The sequence below is a fragment of the Heliangelus exortis genome, chromosome 8 (genome assembly GCF_036169615.1).
Source record: "Heliangelus exortis chromosome 8, bHelExo1.hap1, whole genome shotgun sequence".
Lineage (NCBI taxonomy): Eukaryota > Metazoa > Chordata > Aves > Apodiformes > Trochilidae > Heliangelus > Heliangelus exortis.
The window spans coordinates 10,909,666-10,926,851 of record NC_092429.1 but is presented as its reverse complement, the minus strand read 5'-3'; the positions used below and the strand labels follow the sequence as shown (position 1 = coordinate 10,926,851).

Sequence of the window (17,186 nt, the reverse complement as noted above, 5' to 3'; positions counted from 1 at the left end):
CCCCCTGTACTGACTGGGACGAGAAGCTGCCAATTATCCCCCAAGAGGCTGAGAGGCTGACGGAGCCCATCCCATCCCCTGCACACCCTCCTGCCAGAGTATCGTCTGGGCCAGATCTCTCACCAAAAGCATTGCCCTGACCCCCTCCCACTTCCCATGTTGAGAGCTGAACCCTACACGTGGCATCCATTTTTAGCAGCTCTGCTGGTGTGCTGACAAGGGGAGGCCAGCTCAGCCATTCTGGGTCACAAAAACACACCACAGAGGTCTATTCAACCACTCATTTGTTGCCAGGCTTGAGAGCCAAGGCCCTGCACAGCTTCCTGCCATGCCTGAGGCTGTGCCAAGGTCAGTGGCACTCCAGCCTGGCCTCCCTCTTGTATGGTTTGATCTGCTGGAGAGTTTTCCTTGCCATTCATCCTTTCCCGAAGCACACAAATACATCAGCCACCTCCACTACTCCCCTGTGGGTAGGACAGGGAAAGCCACTTCTGAAGGGGCTCAGCCCTTCCCTCACCCTGCAAATCACTCTCGAGGGAACCCACAGTCCCTTTGAAGAGCATCTCCCTGCGCTGCCCTCAGGGGAGCAGGGAGTGGGTGGCTGCCAGCTTCCCGGGAGAGAGGCAGCCGCAACACCCACAGGCACTGCCTCTGCAGGACACGTCAAGGGGACACAGCACTGCTGGGGCTCACTGAGGCCCCAGGAGCACCCTGAAGGCAGTGCTTGACACGGGGGCACAGTGCGGGGTGCAGGGGACTCTGCAGCAGGCTGTGCTACCTCTGGTCTCACAGGGCTGGGAGTCAGAACTGTGCATGCTGGGCTCTGACCTTCCTGCATGGCCTCTAGTCCTCCTGTCTCATCTTCTCATATCCCTGTATGTGAGTTGCTGTGCACCTTCCCTCTCCTGCCCTCAGACTGCTTTCTCTCTTACTCTGTAGTGGCCTCCAGTGCCTGCCAGCCTGTTTGCCTGGTGCATGTGTGTGAGTGCTCTGTGCATATCGATGGCTTTATCCTCAAGTTTTTGCTCTTTTTTATTTGAATACAATGTGGGTGGGTGGGTTTGGTTCTTGGATGGGGACAGAATTTTAACAGCTTCTACCTGAAATAATTCAACGGCATATTCATTGGGAAACAAAACCGGACTCTTAACAAATGGTGCTGGGATGCTTTGGTTGGAAATACACACCATCATATGAAACCATTGCCATGTCCATCAGGTTAACTTTGTATTCTTATGACTGTGTAGCACTTGAGTACACTTTCAGCTCTGTCTCATTTGGGGAGTGCTGCCCCATCAGTCAGGTAGCACCTCACTGATGATTGCTCATGTGGCTATTGATTTAAGACTTAATAATTGATTAAAAGAAACAACGAGCAAGACTTTGGATTTAGACATTAAAAAAACAAAAATAAAGCAAGTTATCCTTCCCCTGGTGGGTAAGGAGCTAGTGAGCCCTGTTTTGTCATCGAGATGATATGTAGTACACACACGCTGTTGACAGTATTGTCTAATTTGTCACGAAATCATAGCTCTCTTGTACATGCTAGCGTGGGGGCTTCTGTGTTCAGTCTATTTCTGAAAGCCTGTTGGTTTGGGGATGAATCATCAAAGAGAGCACTAGTGAAATTTGATTTGAGAAGAGTCAGCTTGGCAAGCAGAGCTGACACCTCTGCGGCTCTCTGGGCTGTCAGCAGCTCTGCTGTCTGCAGAGACGGAGCAGGAGCCAGGATATGGTAGCAGGAGCCAGGTCAGCAGAGCCGAGTCCAGCTGGACCCCTGGTGCCCGTGGGACCAGTCGTGCCTGCAGCCTGTTGTGAGCTGGCACCACTCAGGCTCCTGCCCAGTTTCCACTGTCCCCCAGCACTGTGGCTGTTTGCTGCTCCACCAGCCCAGCGCACCGATGGAGGAGCATAATTGGCAGGGAGAGGCTCCTCGGGAGGTGGTCAGTCATGAACCTGTCCTTTCTGGGGTTGTCTTTCTGGTGGAGGCTAGAGGACAGCAAGGCTGCTGAGCCAGACACGTTCGAGTAGTTTCCCTTTTTAACTACAGACTAAAATGAGTTTGCCCAGAGGAGACAAAGATTTACCGAGCACAGTTGTTTCTCAACCCTTGCTTAAATAGGCCCATAACACTAACCCTGGAGAAGGGGCCTCGTTTCTCAGTGTCATTTTCCTGACGGGAATGCATATGGCAGGCAGCTTTAGAGCTTTCTTGTAGCTGAGAGTTGCTTACAAATAAGTCTTGAATGAAATGCCCAGCAAGGGATTGATATGAAGAGAAGCTGTGCAATGAAATAAGGAGGAATACATCTCCCAAAGTGCTGCCACAAAGGTGGGGAGGGTTCTGTCAGCACAGCTCTCTTCTGTCAGAATGGATATGATCTCACATCTGCCAGGATTAGTTCTCTCCTGCCCAGCAAGGTGATCTGTTCAGACCCTGACAATGTCATGTAGCTCTAGTGTCTTTTTTTTCTGAGCCAAGGTAGAACCTGAGTTACATTTTGAAAGGAATTATATTTTATTTAGCAGCACATGTGAGCTAAATCAGAAAGAAACCGTTCTTGATGCTCCTGCCCAAACCTTGTGAGGTTTAGGGGCTGAGTTGCTTTACTCTAGAGCTAATAAATTGAACAGGTAATTCCATTTTTCAGAGCTTCAGTGGGCCCTGCATAGAGGGAGTATGTGACTGGCATTTGTGCATGGTCTCTAATTAGAGGAATGTAATTTAAATGGAGGAATGTTTCATGTTAGTAATATGATTTCAAAAGGCTATGTTTGGAGGGAATGGATTGAGCCATCCTTTAATGAGTTCTTCTAATAAGATGCCAGTGGCTAAGGAAGGAAAGCAAAGTGTGTGCAATTTGACAAAGCAGTGAACAGCTTTTGCACTTCATTTTATCTGTCCCGAGGGATAGACAGGCAGAAACGTTGAACCCCCCTCACATAACCCCAGCAGTGCAACTGAGAGCTCTCCCCTGGTTCTGTGACCCTACTAGCTGTCTCCTCCTTGTTTCAGTGCGGCGTGTTGCTCCACGATTCTCTATCCCTCCGAGCAACCATGAGGTGATGCCTGGGGGGAGCGTGAACCTCACATGCGTGGCAGTAGGTGCTCCGATGCCTTATGTGAAGTGGATGGCTGGTGTGGAGGAACTGACCAAAGAGGATGAGATGCCTGTCGGTAGGAATGTCCTGGAGCTGAATAACATCATGCAGTCTGCCAACTACACCTGTGTGGCCATCTCCTCCCTCGGTATGATCGAAGCAACAGCCCAGATCACTGTCAAAGGTAAGAAATCATTCTTTGTGGTACACCTACTTGGTTTTGAAGTGTTTTTGGGCACAGTCATTTGATTGCAGTCTCATGTGAGTTTTCCACCTTGCAAGGCAGATTCCTGAGCCCACAGCTTTAGTTTTGTTTTTTTTTTCCTTCCCACAGCATAGTATTTGCTTTGGAGGTCATTTCCTCTCTCACTGGTTGTGGCATGATGGGAAACCAGCTTGTGTCTGGCAGGGTTCCTGATATGCCACCACTGAGTCTGTGCTCATCCCAGTAATTTCTGGCTTGTTCCATGCAGCAACAGGATCAACACAGCAGCAGGCCACCAGCTGCTCTGGGACAGGGGTCTGTAGTCAGAGATCTGTTTGCACAGAAGTGTCTTCTTGCAGTAAGGGCAGAACAAGAAAGATATTCCCCACAATGGGAAGTGTCTGTGAGCTTCATCATAGTGAGCATCACCCCCCTCCTCTGCAGGAGGAGGAGCTATACATATTAACTTTAATATTGTTGTATATTCCTCTGTCAGTTTTTATTTTTACCTTATTGCTCTGTCTCTTTCCCTGTCTCTTTTATTGCCGCCCTTAAAGCATGCTTCCTGCTGCCATTTCACAGGTAGCTTTGCCCCAAAGAAGACATTATTGCTGACCATCAGCAGCCCACCCAAACAGCTACCTAACAGAAGACTGAAGTATGTGTTCTGCCTTTCCCATCTGGGTCCAAGCAGGTCCACACTGTCCCTTTCTTTCTCTTCCTGCAGTTGATTTGTAACTCAGATTTCCACAGATACAAGATATTCTGAGTCTGTTCTTGCAGGCCCCTTTACACTGTAACTACCTTTAGCACCAAATCCCTGCTTGAACACATCACAGAATTGACTGTTAGCCCTTTCTGACCTGGAGATTAGCAGCAAACTCTCTTTTCCCTGGCTCTAGTCAGAGGATATTTTTAACCTGAGCCATTCACTGCTCCCTTTACTCACAGTGCCCGCTAGTCAGTAACTTTTCAAGCCACCATTTTCCTAAGAGCACAGGGGTTGCCTGGGTTATAGCACATACCCAGGTGTGTACAGATGAAAGGAGCATAAATGGGAGGTCATTTGGATGAGGAGGGAGGAGATAGAAAGTGCGCCATTGCACTGGTGGTTCCCAGTATTTCTCTCTTTGTACCTGGGATGACTCTGCCTTGCTCCCTCTTTGGCTGAGGTGATGCCCACTGCTTCCTCAGGACTGCAGAGGCCCCCAGGACAGGGAGCAGTTCTCTCAGCTCCTCTAGAATTTTGCCTTCCCCCTTATTTTTCTGCCTGTCTTTTCTGCACTTGCACTCTGGATATGTTACTGCCTCCATCTCTAACTCCTTTGACCTGTATTGCTTCTGTGCTTGCTGGAAGGTAGATGGTTTGCAGGGCATACAGGAGAAGCAAGATGACATGGAGCTGACAGAAGTGATTGCATCAAAGGTACCAGACCTGCTCCTTGCTCACATGCAGGCTGCATACCCTGTTAGGTGGCAAGAGTCAAGCTTGCAGCTCTCCAAAGGAAAGGGTGGATTAATGTCATCTGTCCTTGAAAGCCTGAGGGAGGCAGCCAACTTCTTGGTTGTTCTAGGAAATATATTGCTTCAGGCCATATTATTGGATGGGATGCATTTGTCCTCCCTAAGTCTTGCATGGGTAGTGGAGTGGTGTCTGGTTGTGGGTTGCACACCCATCCCTCCCATACCAGTTCAGCCCTTGATGATTTTTTTCGGTGTTAATGTTGCAGTAGCACTGGAAAAGTTCCTGGCACCTGGAGCAGGCATGCTCCTGTGCTAAGGAGCATGCCCTTCTCAGCTGAACCACGTGGAAACTGAAAATCCAATGGCTCTGCCAAAGAGTGAAGTACTCAAGTATCTTAATTTGGGTTCCTTGTCAAGCACAGCTGCATTACAAGTCACTAATGACTTTAACTAGAGTGGTTGTAGGAGGTTTAAACTTGCTGTAGACTTTAATTCAGTCATTGCCTTAAAGTGTTTGTGTACACTGCAAATCTCTCTCACATGCACTCATTCTCTTTCTTTGTTCTTTTGGTAAATGGCAAACTGGAAATGTTTGCTTGCAGTAGTTGCATCCTCATGAACACTTCAGAGATGTTGATGTCACAGAGTTCTTGTGGAACAGTTTATTGTCTGATTGCAGTTTGACACACCTCCCAGTGAAATAGTGGGTGTGAATGTTGGTAATTTTTCTGGCTGTATCCCTCCTGCATGTACTTACAAGGCATTCCCCCATCAACCCATGTAACAGTGCTGTCCATGAACTCCCTATGGTCTCTCTGGAAGCAGGAGATTACCTGTGGTGCTCTGATTGCTTTACTGTATCCCTTTGTAAATCTGCTGTACACCTGGCTTCTGGGGCCCACCCAGCCCAGCAAGCACCTTCCCACTGCCAGCTGAACCCCCATGACAGAAACCTTCCTGCATCCCTGTTGAATTACCTTTATTTAGCCTGCTGCTGGTAAGTGCGTCAAGCACGTCTAATAACATGATTGCTCTGTTTATCCTTCCATTAAGAACCACTTCAAGCAATATATGGTAATATAAAAATACATGTTCTAGAGTATGAAATGATTTCTGCTTTTTAAAGAAGAATGTTAATGGGAGGTGGCAGCTCTGTTTTTATCCCCATGAACATTGCAGGGTTCGGGCTGACTGAATTATTTAAATCACACCTCTCTTCCTTCCAATTGCAGCACTGCCAAAACCTCCAACAGAGCCATTAGTGACTGAAACGACAGCTACCAGTGTGACCCTCACCTGGGACTCAGGCAACTCCGACCCCATTTCATATTACGTCATCCAGTACAAGCCCAAGTCCCTGGAGGGTCAGTTCCAGGAGGTGGATGGTGTGGCAACAACGCGCTACAGCATAGGCGGGCTCAGTCCCTTCTCAGAGTATGAGTTCCGGGTCATCGCAGTCAATAACATTGGCAGGGGACCCCCCAGTGAGCTGGTCGAGGCTCGGACAGGAGAGCAAGCTCCTTCAAGTCCACCCCTCAAAGTCCAAGCACGAATGCTGAGTGCCAGCACCATGCTGGTCCAGTGGGAGCAGCCAGAGGAACCAAATGGACAGATCAGAGGGTACCGTGTTTACTATACCACCGACCCGCATCTGCCTTTGAGCATGTGGCAGAAACACAATACTGATGACAGCCACCTCACCACTGTGGGCAGCCTCATCACAGGGACCACGTACAGCATCCGTGTCCTGGCCTTTACCTCAGTGGGCGATGGGCCCCCCTCGGACATCATCCAGGTCAAAACGCAGCAAGGGGGTATGTATGGACTGAAGTGCTGCAGCTCTGTGTCCACCCTGGTGGTTTGCAGCTCAGCTGTGTGTCTCATCTGCACCAGGCACCATAGCTGAACTTGGTGTTTGAATGTTTTTATGTCAGAGTGGCATTCCCACCCCACAGCCATCAGATTGAAACTGTCAGCTTATCCTGGGATAAGCTGGTATTCTGGGATATCCATCTCTGTACAAGTAACACATCCTACAGTTTCTCTGCAGCTAGAAATGTGACATGAAGTCCTGGGAATGAACGAATGCAACTGTGCTGGGCTCTTCTGGTGTGTGAGTACACATCTGGAAGCTGTGATGCAGTCACAGGCTGCAAGTGAGCACAACTCCCATAGTCACCTGCCTGGGTCCCAGGGTGCTTGCTTGTTGCCTGGGTTGTTCCAAGAGTACAGTGTGGGGGAAAGGGAAGAAGGGAGGGTCCAGAAGGAATGAAAGAGAATTCTCACAGGTGAAACACAGACTGCAAAGCCGTGCAGCTCTTTCCCTGCATCTGCCTCCTGGCACTAACCATGTGGTTGTTTGGTCCCCAGTTCCTGCCCAGCCAGCTGACTTCCAGGCAGAAGCAGAGTCTGATACCCGCATCCTGTTGACGTGGCTGCCTGCCTCTCAGGAACGCATTACCAAATACGAGCTGCTCTTCTGGGTAGGGGAGGATGGCACTCAGGTGAGGATCCTGCCTCCGTGCCAGCAGCACTTGGGGCGGGACACCACAATTCAGCAGCTTGGGAAGGGTGTCTGCTTGAGCTGACATGTTAACAGGGCTGTTTCATCTCCAAGTTTCTTCTGTCTCATGGGTGTATGATAGGAGTATGGCAATCTCTGCCTTGCTTCTGTGTAAGTGACTTCAGTAATGCTTGTTGATGCCCAACACAGCAGCTAGCGAGTGGTTTGGGACTGGAAAGTCTCCAGAATACCACAACACCATCCTTGAAGCATCCTTATTGCTGCTGCCTTTATAGAGTTGTACAGGTCAGTAGATCTTCCAGGTGGCCTCTGAAATTGCCTCCATAATGTGTCTGCAGCCCCATGACTGCTAACACCTAAGGAGCAGATTGACGGTGGCCGAGGAAACTCTTCCACACTTGTTTTCAGGTCCCTAAAAGAAGTCCAGCTCTAAATTTATCAAAAATAGTGCTGGCTGCAGGGCAGCACAGTGAGGACTATGCCATGGCAGCATCACAAGTGTCCCCTGATCCTCTTCTCCTCCTGTGTTTATAGTGGCATGAGAACTGCCAGAAGTTAAGTGCTGTTCAAATGAACTGACAGCAAAACAAGTCCTTTACCAGCACTGTTTAAGTGTTTTAGTGATGCTGACTACTCCAGGACAGACCTCCTCTGTTGGGAGGAAGCAAACTTGTGTATTGTGCCCCTCATCTGAACTGTACAGCTAGACCCAGCATTCTGACAAAACTGTCCAGCAGTTGGGTCTAAACACCAGGTAGTGCGTCCTGGCTTTCAGAGAAGTCTGCTTCCTTGCTGAGTCATTTATATTTCACACAGGAAGCTCCATGCCTTGGAGTCCTGCAGGACTGCAGCATGGATGTGACTTTCTGTGGGGCCAGAATGGGTGATGTGGCTGCCTATTCCCTTGGCAATGGAAGCTGAACGCCAGCTTTTCTGTATCCTCCAGCTACACTAAATAATTTGTGTTTCTCTTTTTTTACCAGCAAAAGGTGGAGTTTGACCCAACCTCCTCGTATGCTGTGGAAGGTCTCAAACCAGACACATTGTATAAGTTCCGTCTGGGTGCCCGCTCAGAGCTGGGGGTAGGAGTCTACACCCCGACGATTGAAGCCAGAACTGCCCAGTCCAGTAAGTGTCTGACACTGCACTAGTGAAGACAAAACCAAAGCAGTCCAGCTCCTGGGAATAGAGTAGCTTGGTGCCTCTGCCCTTGTGGGTCTGCAGGGATGCTTGCAGTTTGCTAAAGGGTGTCATGGGGAAAGTCAGCTGAGGTTTTGGATCAGGGATCTTTGGCAAAGGGGTTGCACCCAAGTGGTAAGTTCTTTCTTCATGTCCCTTTGATCATGCTGTCTTCCCCTAAGGGTGGATTCATAAAAAGTGATGGAGGAGTGAAAGAGGCTGGGAAATTGCTTTGGAGAGATTGATTTGAGTGGGTTTGTGCATCTCTATGAATTCACTCCTGTGCAGACAATCTGTCTGGACAGGCAGCATATGGATGTTTGGCTCTAAATGTGACTATCTCCAAATCATTGGGTTTTCAACCCTTCACTCCCCATTCCAGCCACCTTGCTTCCACAGGAGTCCATCCCTGGTCTGTATACTTGATCACAAGGTGAGATGTCCTTTGTGGCCAGATGTGCCTGTGGCTGTCAGGCATCTGGAGGAGTCAGTCTAGGAAAGTGGCTGTTTGCCTAGATTGTCTGAGCAAGTGAGGCTGCTGCTTCTGGGAATGCAGTGCTAAGGAAAACCAGAACAAGCTGCATCTGAGTTAATAGAGAGGCTAGATAATGAGGTGACCCAGGCAATATCACTTTCATCCTCACTCTGCCCCATGTGATCACAGAGCAGGAGTTCACATTGCTCTGATTGGCAGCTCAAAGTGCTGTGCATAAGCAGATTAGGGCTATCAAAGGGCCCTGTGATAAGCTCGTTTTCACTAACGATTTTTGGGCTTGCCATTATGCAAAGAGCATTAAAAGGGGGGGAAAAAAAGACATTTCCTTTAGCACCGTCTGTCTGGGATTTACTAGCTATGAGGGGTGAGCAGTTGGCATAGGCAGCCAGTCCTCCCTGCAGGGAGGGTGCCAGCATGCCCAGCAACTGACAGCCTGAGATGGCCATCAGAAAGGGAGCTCAGCCAGGAAAGAGCAGCTCTACTGACTATTGGAACAGCCTTCTCTTTCAGGAAAACTCAGCATCATTAAAATATCAGTTGCAGGGATTCCTCCACCTTGTTAAATGAGCTAATGGTATCTTAGTGTTGCCCATTAAACAGGTATGAAAATTGAGAGAGGTTCAGATCATGCAGTTTTAAATACCTGAACACTGAGAACAAATTCTGGGTGTGGGGATTTGGATACCTATTTCAGGTAGCTTTTGTATTTACAGGCAAAGGCTGAAGCAACTGTCCTGCCACTTAATTCCATCAGAAGATGCTCTTATCCTTGAACACACTTAAACAGAGACAGCTCCATGCATAAATGAGTCCTTCAAAGCCTCACAACAGTTCAAGTAAAAGAAACCTTTGCTTTGTCAACTCTACAAGGCAGATATCTTCCCACAACCTCCCTCCCAGAAACCTCAAGGTTTCTGCTCACAGGGGATCTCATACCAGGGGATCTCAACCATTTTAAGGTTGTCATTTCACTGGCTAGTGGAGCTGTAGCTGAGACTGGTTCTGGCATCTGTTTAGTAAGAGAGATGTGCTCAGATTGGAATAGTTTTTGCCAAAAGCCACAGGATCACCTTGGTTTGACCAGTAGAACACTCTTTGTGTTGGAGGACCTAAAGAACTCTTTGTTTTATCCATGAAGTGTCTCAGTCTTGATTTACAGGCCCCTGTTTAAGAAGATTTCTAATGGCACTCCAGTCTCTGAGAAAAATACAAGGTGGTTACTACCTGGCTGTTCAGTGAGGGTGACAAACTACCTGCTGAACAGTGCAGAGTGGATTCTTGGCTGCTGGGGGTTTCAGAGTCAACTATGGCTTTTCCAAAGCTCTGCTTTAGCTTTGAGCACAAGGCTGACACATCTTGGTCTGCATGTTAGATGGCTGGATAAGTACTTTTGTTGCCTTAGAACTTAATAATCTGGAAAGAGTGTTGGTACCAGCTTCAAGTTGGTCTCTTTCCTGCACTCTTGCATGTAGTTGTCCTGAAAAAGATTGTTAGGTATTGGAGGTTGGCATGTTCATGTGGGACACAAACTGCTGGAACAGTCAGACACTTGCTTTCCAAAGAGCCTGGCCCTGACAAATCAGTCAAAGGTAAGGCAGGAGGTATATCATCACTGATGAGTCACTAGTGAGCTGGAGAAGAATGCCTGGTATTGCTGCTGCTGGGCTTTTCTTGTGGCATCTTCACTCAGGAGTGGTGGGGATGCTTGTTCAGAAAAACCAGAGGGATGCAGTGCCCCTTTGCACCCTTCCAGCAGCACAGTTCAGACCCTGTCTCCTGAGAAGACAGCTGCCTTCCGGACTGTCTTTTCTGCTGAGGTGCTTGCTTGGTTGCTGGGCACTCTGTAAAATGTATAGGCAATGCTGCTTTGAGGCCTGAGGAGCATGGGGAGTTTTCCAGGAGCCTGCAGTGCCTCAGGCAGGCAGTGTGGTGCAGGTGAGGAGCATCGGCTCAGTGCCCATCAGGCCTCAGCATTAAAATACCATTCTCTCTTGAAACACAAGGTTGGATCTTGAGGCTGTCTTTTCCCTAGTTTAAGGAGTAGGTGGGCTGGATGGGTGCACAGGGTTACTTTGGGCTGGCAGAGGAGGCTGGTGTGAGTACCCTGGAGGCAGCAGAGGTTTGCACAGTGTGTGGGTATTCTGCATGTGGGGGTACATGCTGGCCACCTAGTCTGCTCTTTGCTGGCCCCAGGAGGGGACACTTCCACTCTTCATACATTTTAAGTTTATCCTGCTCATGTTACCAAGTTTTATTTTGCTTTCTTTAAGTGTTTATCTGAGTTTTTGCCTTGCACATCATGTGTGACTCTTACCCAGTCAATAGCCAATGTTTGACCTGCCCACACTCCCAGCCAAAGCTGCCTTTGGAGAAGAAGCTCACTGCTGCATCCCAAGGGGTGCTGTGGAGGTCCAAAGCCAGAGCAAGTCTCTTCTGTGAAGGGCTTCTTTGCAGACAGTGGCAAAGGAAAGGCTTGCCAAGCTTCTTATGTCTCATCTGCCCCTCTGAAGGATGCCACCAGGGCCAGTCTACCTTATACACCCATTGAATTAACTCTTGGTGTTGCTTTGGTGCTCTATCTTCCTACTCTCTTCCCTGCCACTTCTCTGCTGATTAACCAAAAGAGTGTGAGGATTCATTTTCCACCCCTGCTTCCTTCCGGCATACCAATCCCACTCTGCCTCCCTCATGTAGGCAACACATTGCTTTTACTTCTCATTCCTCCAGTTTAGCTCCCATAGCAGTATCCTGACTCTGCTCAGGCATCATCTATTCCAGCTCTGTCACTGCCCACTCTCCTTTCATCTTTCCTCTATCCAGGCATCCCAGCGTAGACATCAGGGATGGGCCCTGCTCCCTGAGCACAGAAGTGAGCACTAAGAGTTATGAGCAGCCTGCAATGGCCTCTGCAGGCAAGTGGGCCTTGTTGGGCTGTGTTCATTTTTGCATGCAGGCTTGTTGACCCTGTGCCCCCATGAAGGCTGGGTCTGGTGCAGTGGTGGCTTCAAGGACTGCAGCATGGGAAGGGCACCAGGCTTTTTTCAGGCATTTCTAGGCTTCTGGGTGGAGTGAAGAATGAAAGCAGTCACTTACCTGCTATGGCAAAGCAAGATACCATTATTGATTGCTTGGCCTGACAGCTTCCCAGCCCAAGAGCAACTGTGTGCACTTTTCTCAGTGATGTTGCCCTGCCCTCTCTGCTTAGAGGTCTTGCCTTCTGTGCAAGCCCCACAGATGCACCCATCTCCCTTGTGGCTTCCCTCACTAGGTGAGTTCCCTTCCTTCTCAAGGCTTCCACCCTTGTCTTCTGTGGATACATGCACGCATTATGCATTGTCCAGTATCCCTGGTCAGTGAGGTCAAATGAGAGGGGGCTGCTGCTGCCAAGCTGCTGGGGCCCTGTTGCAACAGAACAGCAGTTCTGCAAGGCTGGAAAAGGGAATGAACAAGGCAAGTATCCTAGAGATGCTCTGCTTTGTCCAGGTTGTCTCTCTTTCCCCTGCCCCTAATTTGTTTCACTGCTTTTTCACATCAGTGCTGTGTGTAAGGGGACTGCTCCTCAACCCAGTGAGATCCACTGCCCAGATCCCGTTTCTCCCCCTGTGGCCAATTAACATTACTGGGGCTTAGAAGCTAAAACAAATTTCAGGTGTTTTTTGTCTGTAAGAGGGCAAGACCTGCCTACCTTCCCTTGTACAGCCCCATAGGCCAGGAATTCACTGAGGCAGGTTACCAGTTTGGTAGGCATGAAGCAGTCCCAGCTACTAGGCACAGCAGCACAACCATAACAACATAACAACAAGATGTTATCTCCTGTTTCCACATGGTTTCAGGCTCCCACCTGGGCCAGGGTGCTGCTCACAGCTGATGGTTGTGATTTCAAATGCCATCTGGACACACTACAGCCAACCTCAGGGACATGGTTTCCCTCCCTTTTCTTTCTTCCACTTGTCTAGGAGAGGGTTTTTGCAAGCTTTCATACAATCTGGTGTGTGAGCTTCCCCTTCTGCCACTCTTGCCTTCTGTAGCTTTTTACTTCTTCTGGTTTCCATCTGCTTCAGATCTTCACTGAAAGCATCTTTCTTCTCCCTACCAGTGTCTATCTCACCCCTCTTCCCTTACTGTCATTTTTTGTGTTTGGTAAAGTGAGCGTCCAGAACTGCTTTAGGAGGAGGTGTTCTCTGATGCAGAACAGCACTTCTGCCTCCATGTTGCTCATCAGGCTATCAAATTGCTCCTAGTGCCATCTTTGGTGATCTGCAAGGAAGTCAGGCAATTGCCCAGGAGGCTACTGGCTGAATTTCCATGCGTATGTTCAGTGCTCAGTTGGCTGGGTAAAAGTTCCCTGTGCATTTTGGTTTGTCCTTCCACTCATTTCCCTTCATCTCCCCACTTCATTTATTTATCCCCAGCCCCCTCTGCCCCACCCCAAGAAGTCGAGTGCATAAGCACCAGCTCCACTACCATCCGGGTAAGTTGGGTGCCACCGCCTGCCCAGAGCCGCAATGGGGTCATCACCCAGTACTCCATTGCATACCAGGCAGTGGAAGGAGATGACAACACCAAGCATGTGGTGGATGGCATTGGACGGGAGCACTCCAGCTGGGAGATCAAGGACCTGGAGAAATGGACCGAGTACAAGGTGTGGGTACGGGCTCACACCGATGTGGGGCCAGGACCGGAGAGCATCCCCGTGCACGTGCGCACTGACGAGGATGGTAGGTGTTACTGACCAGTTCCTGCAGCTACCACCTCAGGGTAATCAGGACTTTCCAAGCTGAGGTGCTGGAAAAGGGGGGGAAAGGGAGTGGGGATGTTGTCCTGGGAGTGCTATTCAAGCAGAACCAGAGGATGTGAGGAGCAGTCTTCTGGCTGGCTGCATCAGGGAGTGGGTCTCTATAGTTGCCCTGGAGTGGGGTAGGGGAATTGCTCTGCTGGACCCTGTTCTGATACAATGGTTGCCTCCGTGACTGTGGGTCAGGTATCCTGGCATGATCCCAAAAGGTTCCTCTGTGTGTTAGTAGGGGTTCCTTGCACACAAGAGGAGGCATTACAGTGCTTTGCCATTTTGGCTCTCTCTAGTGAGTGTTTTGTCATGGTGGCTTCCATTTTACTGAAGGTAATGTGAGTTCTCTCAGCCAAAAGGCTTCTCTCACAGAGACTTAAAGTTTACTTGTTGACCTGAAATCCAGCAAACTAAAGACAGGGAAAAGAAATCCCTTTGAAACTTGTAGATATTGCAGGAAAGCTGCTTCCTGGCCCAGCTTCCAGGCAAGCCACAGCTTATATAAATCTTCCACTCAAGAGTCAGAATATCACATGTACAGAACACTTTACTGAATACGACAGCTTTAAAGAGAAATTGCTTTGTATTAGCAGGGCTGTCAGTTATGTCATCACGATTTAAGCCATTTCCTTTGAAAGTGCCAGAGCTCAGGGTGACAGTAGGAGCTTCCGTGGCTTCATGCTGACCTCAGGAGCTGCAGATTTAATGGGAAAAGAAAGAGACGCAGCATCCAGGCAAGGAAAGGATGATCCCTGCATTGCCCAGTCAGCGTAGCAAATTGAAACCAGACATGTTACAATTTCCCTAAATGGGTTGCCACTGTCCCACACGCCTCTGAGGCTCTGGAAGTGGCGCCCAGGAATGCTCTCTGACTTCATTCTTGGGCTCGCAAACACATCTGTATGTGTCCTGCTGCCTGTATTGTTTGCTTCAGTTCTCATTCAGCAGAGTTGTAGCCTAGGGTAAGCTGCTATCCCAGAAATGTCGCAACAAGCTCTCTGAGTTAGTTTTTGGGCACTGTGTTTGGACATTCCAGCTCAGCTGTCTGGAATTATTTCATATCCCTCTGACATGCTGATGTTCAGTAGATGCCCATGATAAAGGAATGAGAACTGCTAAACTATGATCTGAAAAAAAATTGGACTTTCCCTGTTTGGGTCTCAGACACAGCACATACTCACCATAATGAGGTGGGATAGCATTCTTTGAACCCCTGTGGTCTGGTCACATTCACATCTCTTCTCAGCCCTGCAACATCCCCATATCATGTCCTCCCAAGGCCTCCATCTTCTCTTGCCAGCAGAGTTTGCCATACAGCTTCTGCATGATTCTAAGGGAGGATCCTGTTTTTTGCTTGGACTCCCAAATGTGTGTGTGGGCTGGTGTCTTGCTAGGTCAGGAGAGTCCTGTGGCTTCTGCAAGGTCACTGCACTAAGTGAATTGTGGATTACAGTGTAGGCTGTTTCAACCAGAAAGTGGTAACTATTCAAGCACAGCCCCCTCCATTCCCACACCTTGAGCTGGCCTCATGGTGCTAAAGTGCTCCATTCCTCCCTTCTCTATTTTATTTAATTATCTACAATTAAGAAGGACATCTGGGGAAAATAATGAATTGCCTTGCGGCTTAAAAACTGTGCTTACCTGCTGGGTAGCTGTTTCTTCCCATCTAGTTGGTTGAAATAGCAATATTCGTTATGTCTGCTTGTCAGCTATCCATCCCTAATTATCCAACACTGATTATTTCTTGCTGTGTTGAGAATTGGGGATCCAAACCCCTAGATTTTCCCAGGCATTGGAGGGTGGAATGGGTCCTGCAGTAGAGGTGCTGGGCTGGAGCCCAGGTCTTTACTTGGGCAGCAGACACTCAGGTAGCAGTGGTATCCTCTGCAGGGAGTGCACACCTCTGCTCCCAGCTGCTTCAGCTGGAAGGAGCTTTCCGGGAGCAACTGAGTGGCTAATTTTTTAGCATTGACATTTTTGTCACAGTCAATGCAAGAGCAAAATGTAATAAGGAGGTAATTTTTCCAAATGGTAAATAGGGTATAAATATATTTTCAAACGGGCCTCACCTTGCAAGAAAATTGATATTTTCTGGGCAGTGTAATTTTTCATTTTATTATCAAAAAGCATTCAGCTAGCCGTGCATGAAATACGGTCCCCAGAGCTGTCACAATCCCCACAGGCCCCTTTATCTGCCTGTGTTCAGTGACTGCTGTCTCAGAGCTCTGGGTTATTGTTTTAGGATGGTGCTTTTCCCCCTCATTAACCTCTTGCTGTCACAGGGGAAAAGCATGTGTGCACTCTGACTGGTGGCAGGGACCAGGGCTCACTGCAAAGCAGACCAAGTGCCCACTCACACTACCTGGGGCTCTAGGACTGTGTTTAGGTGCACACAGAGGGATCTGAGAGGAGCTGTTGTGACAGGTGGGATGCAAGAAAGGCTTCAAACCTTTGCCTCTGCCACAGAATAGCCTGAGGTGCAGCTGGTTGCTGTATTCTTTATATTCTGCCACATTTGTGTGTTCTTCCTTGCTCCTCCACTGCTGGACACAAGAGGGATACATAGATGGACCTTGGTTCTGATCCAGCTTTTAGTAGGGGTGCTCCTGGATATTGCAGCAGTGCGCTTTCCTACTAAGAGTAGCAGGAGTACTTGGATGATGGGAAAGGGTCAGGAATATGGTCACACTAGGTAGAGGGAACTTGTGCCAGCAAGGGATGTCCTTGCAGTGAGGTGGAGGGAAGGTAGCAAAGGAGTGAGAGGTGGCTGACAGCAGTTACGTGGTACCATGCTAACTTGCCCTTCTGTGTGTTTTACAGTGCCCAGTGCCCCACCACGAAAGGTGGAGGTAGAGTCTGTGAATTCAACTGCCATCCGAGTGAGCTGGAAGCTGCCCATCTCCAACAAGCAGCACGGGCAGATCCGTGGGTACCAGGTTACATATGTGAAGCTGGAAAACAATGAGCCCCGGGGGCAACCAGTGATCAAGGACGTCATGCTGTCAGAAGCACAGGTACAGTGTGGGCACCATGGGCTGGAGGGCACAGCACTTTGACTCTCTGCAGGGTGCCAGGCTGGCTGGAGGCTATTTCTTGGCCTCCTCTTGCAACTCCAGAGCATGGGATGCAGCCCTGCCAGCAAAGCCAACAGTTTATCCCTAAAATGTGACTTACATGAGTAAGAAGTTTAATTAGGGGAGAATTGTTGCAGGAAAGCTGATGTATTGGATGTTGGTCATCTCTTACCCCTTCTTCTCTCTGCCTGTCACATCCTGTGCAGACTCCAGCTGGAGTAAATTGTGTTTCACCAGTCAGGTTATAAACTGTCAGAGAGTTTTAGCTAAGCCTTGAGCCTGCTTCTTTAGTGCTGCTGACTATGCTCAGGTTGAAGCTTCTCTCTCTGCAGAGTTCACGGGTGCTGCCTGCTTTG

At 49.0% G+C, this 17,186-nt stretch overlaps 1 protein-coding gene across 8 annotated transcripts in view; it reads left to right on the top strand.

The window, feature by feature from the left end:
- The window catches only part of PTPRF (protein tyrosine phosphatase receptor type F), a 382,202-nt gene that overhangs the window by 303,509 nt on the left and 61,507 nt on the right, over positions 1-17,186 (top strand). For all 8 annotated transcript variants that reach the window (XM_071750326.1, XM_071750332.1, XM_071750329.1 and 5 more), the window contains 6 exons: positions 3,017-3,286; positions 6,004-6,585; positions 7,142-7,275; positions 8,279-8,423; positions 13,383-13,688; positions 16,577-16,770. In XM_071750326.1, the coding sequence (XP_071606427.1) occupies positions 3,017-3,286; positions 6,004-6,585; positions 7,142-7,275; positions 8,279-8,423; positions 13,383-13,688; positions 16,577-16,770 (1,631 nt within the window). The remainder of the gene's footprint in view (positions 1-3,016; positions 3,287-6,003; positions 6,586-7,141; positions 7,276-8,278; positions 8,424-13,382; positions 13,689-16,576; positions 16,771-17,186) is intronic.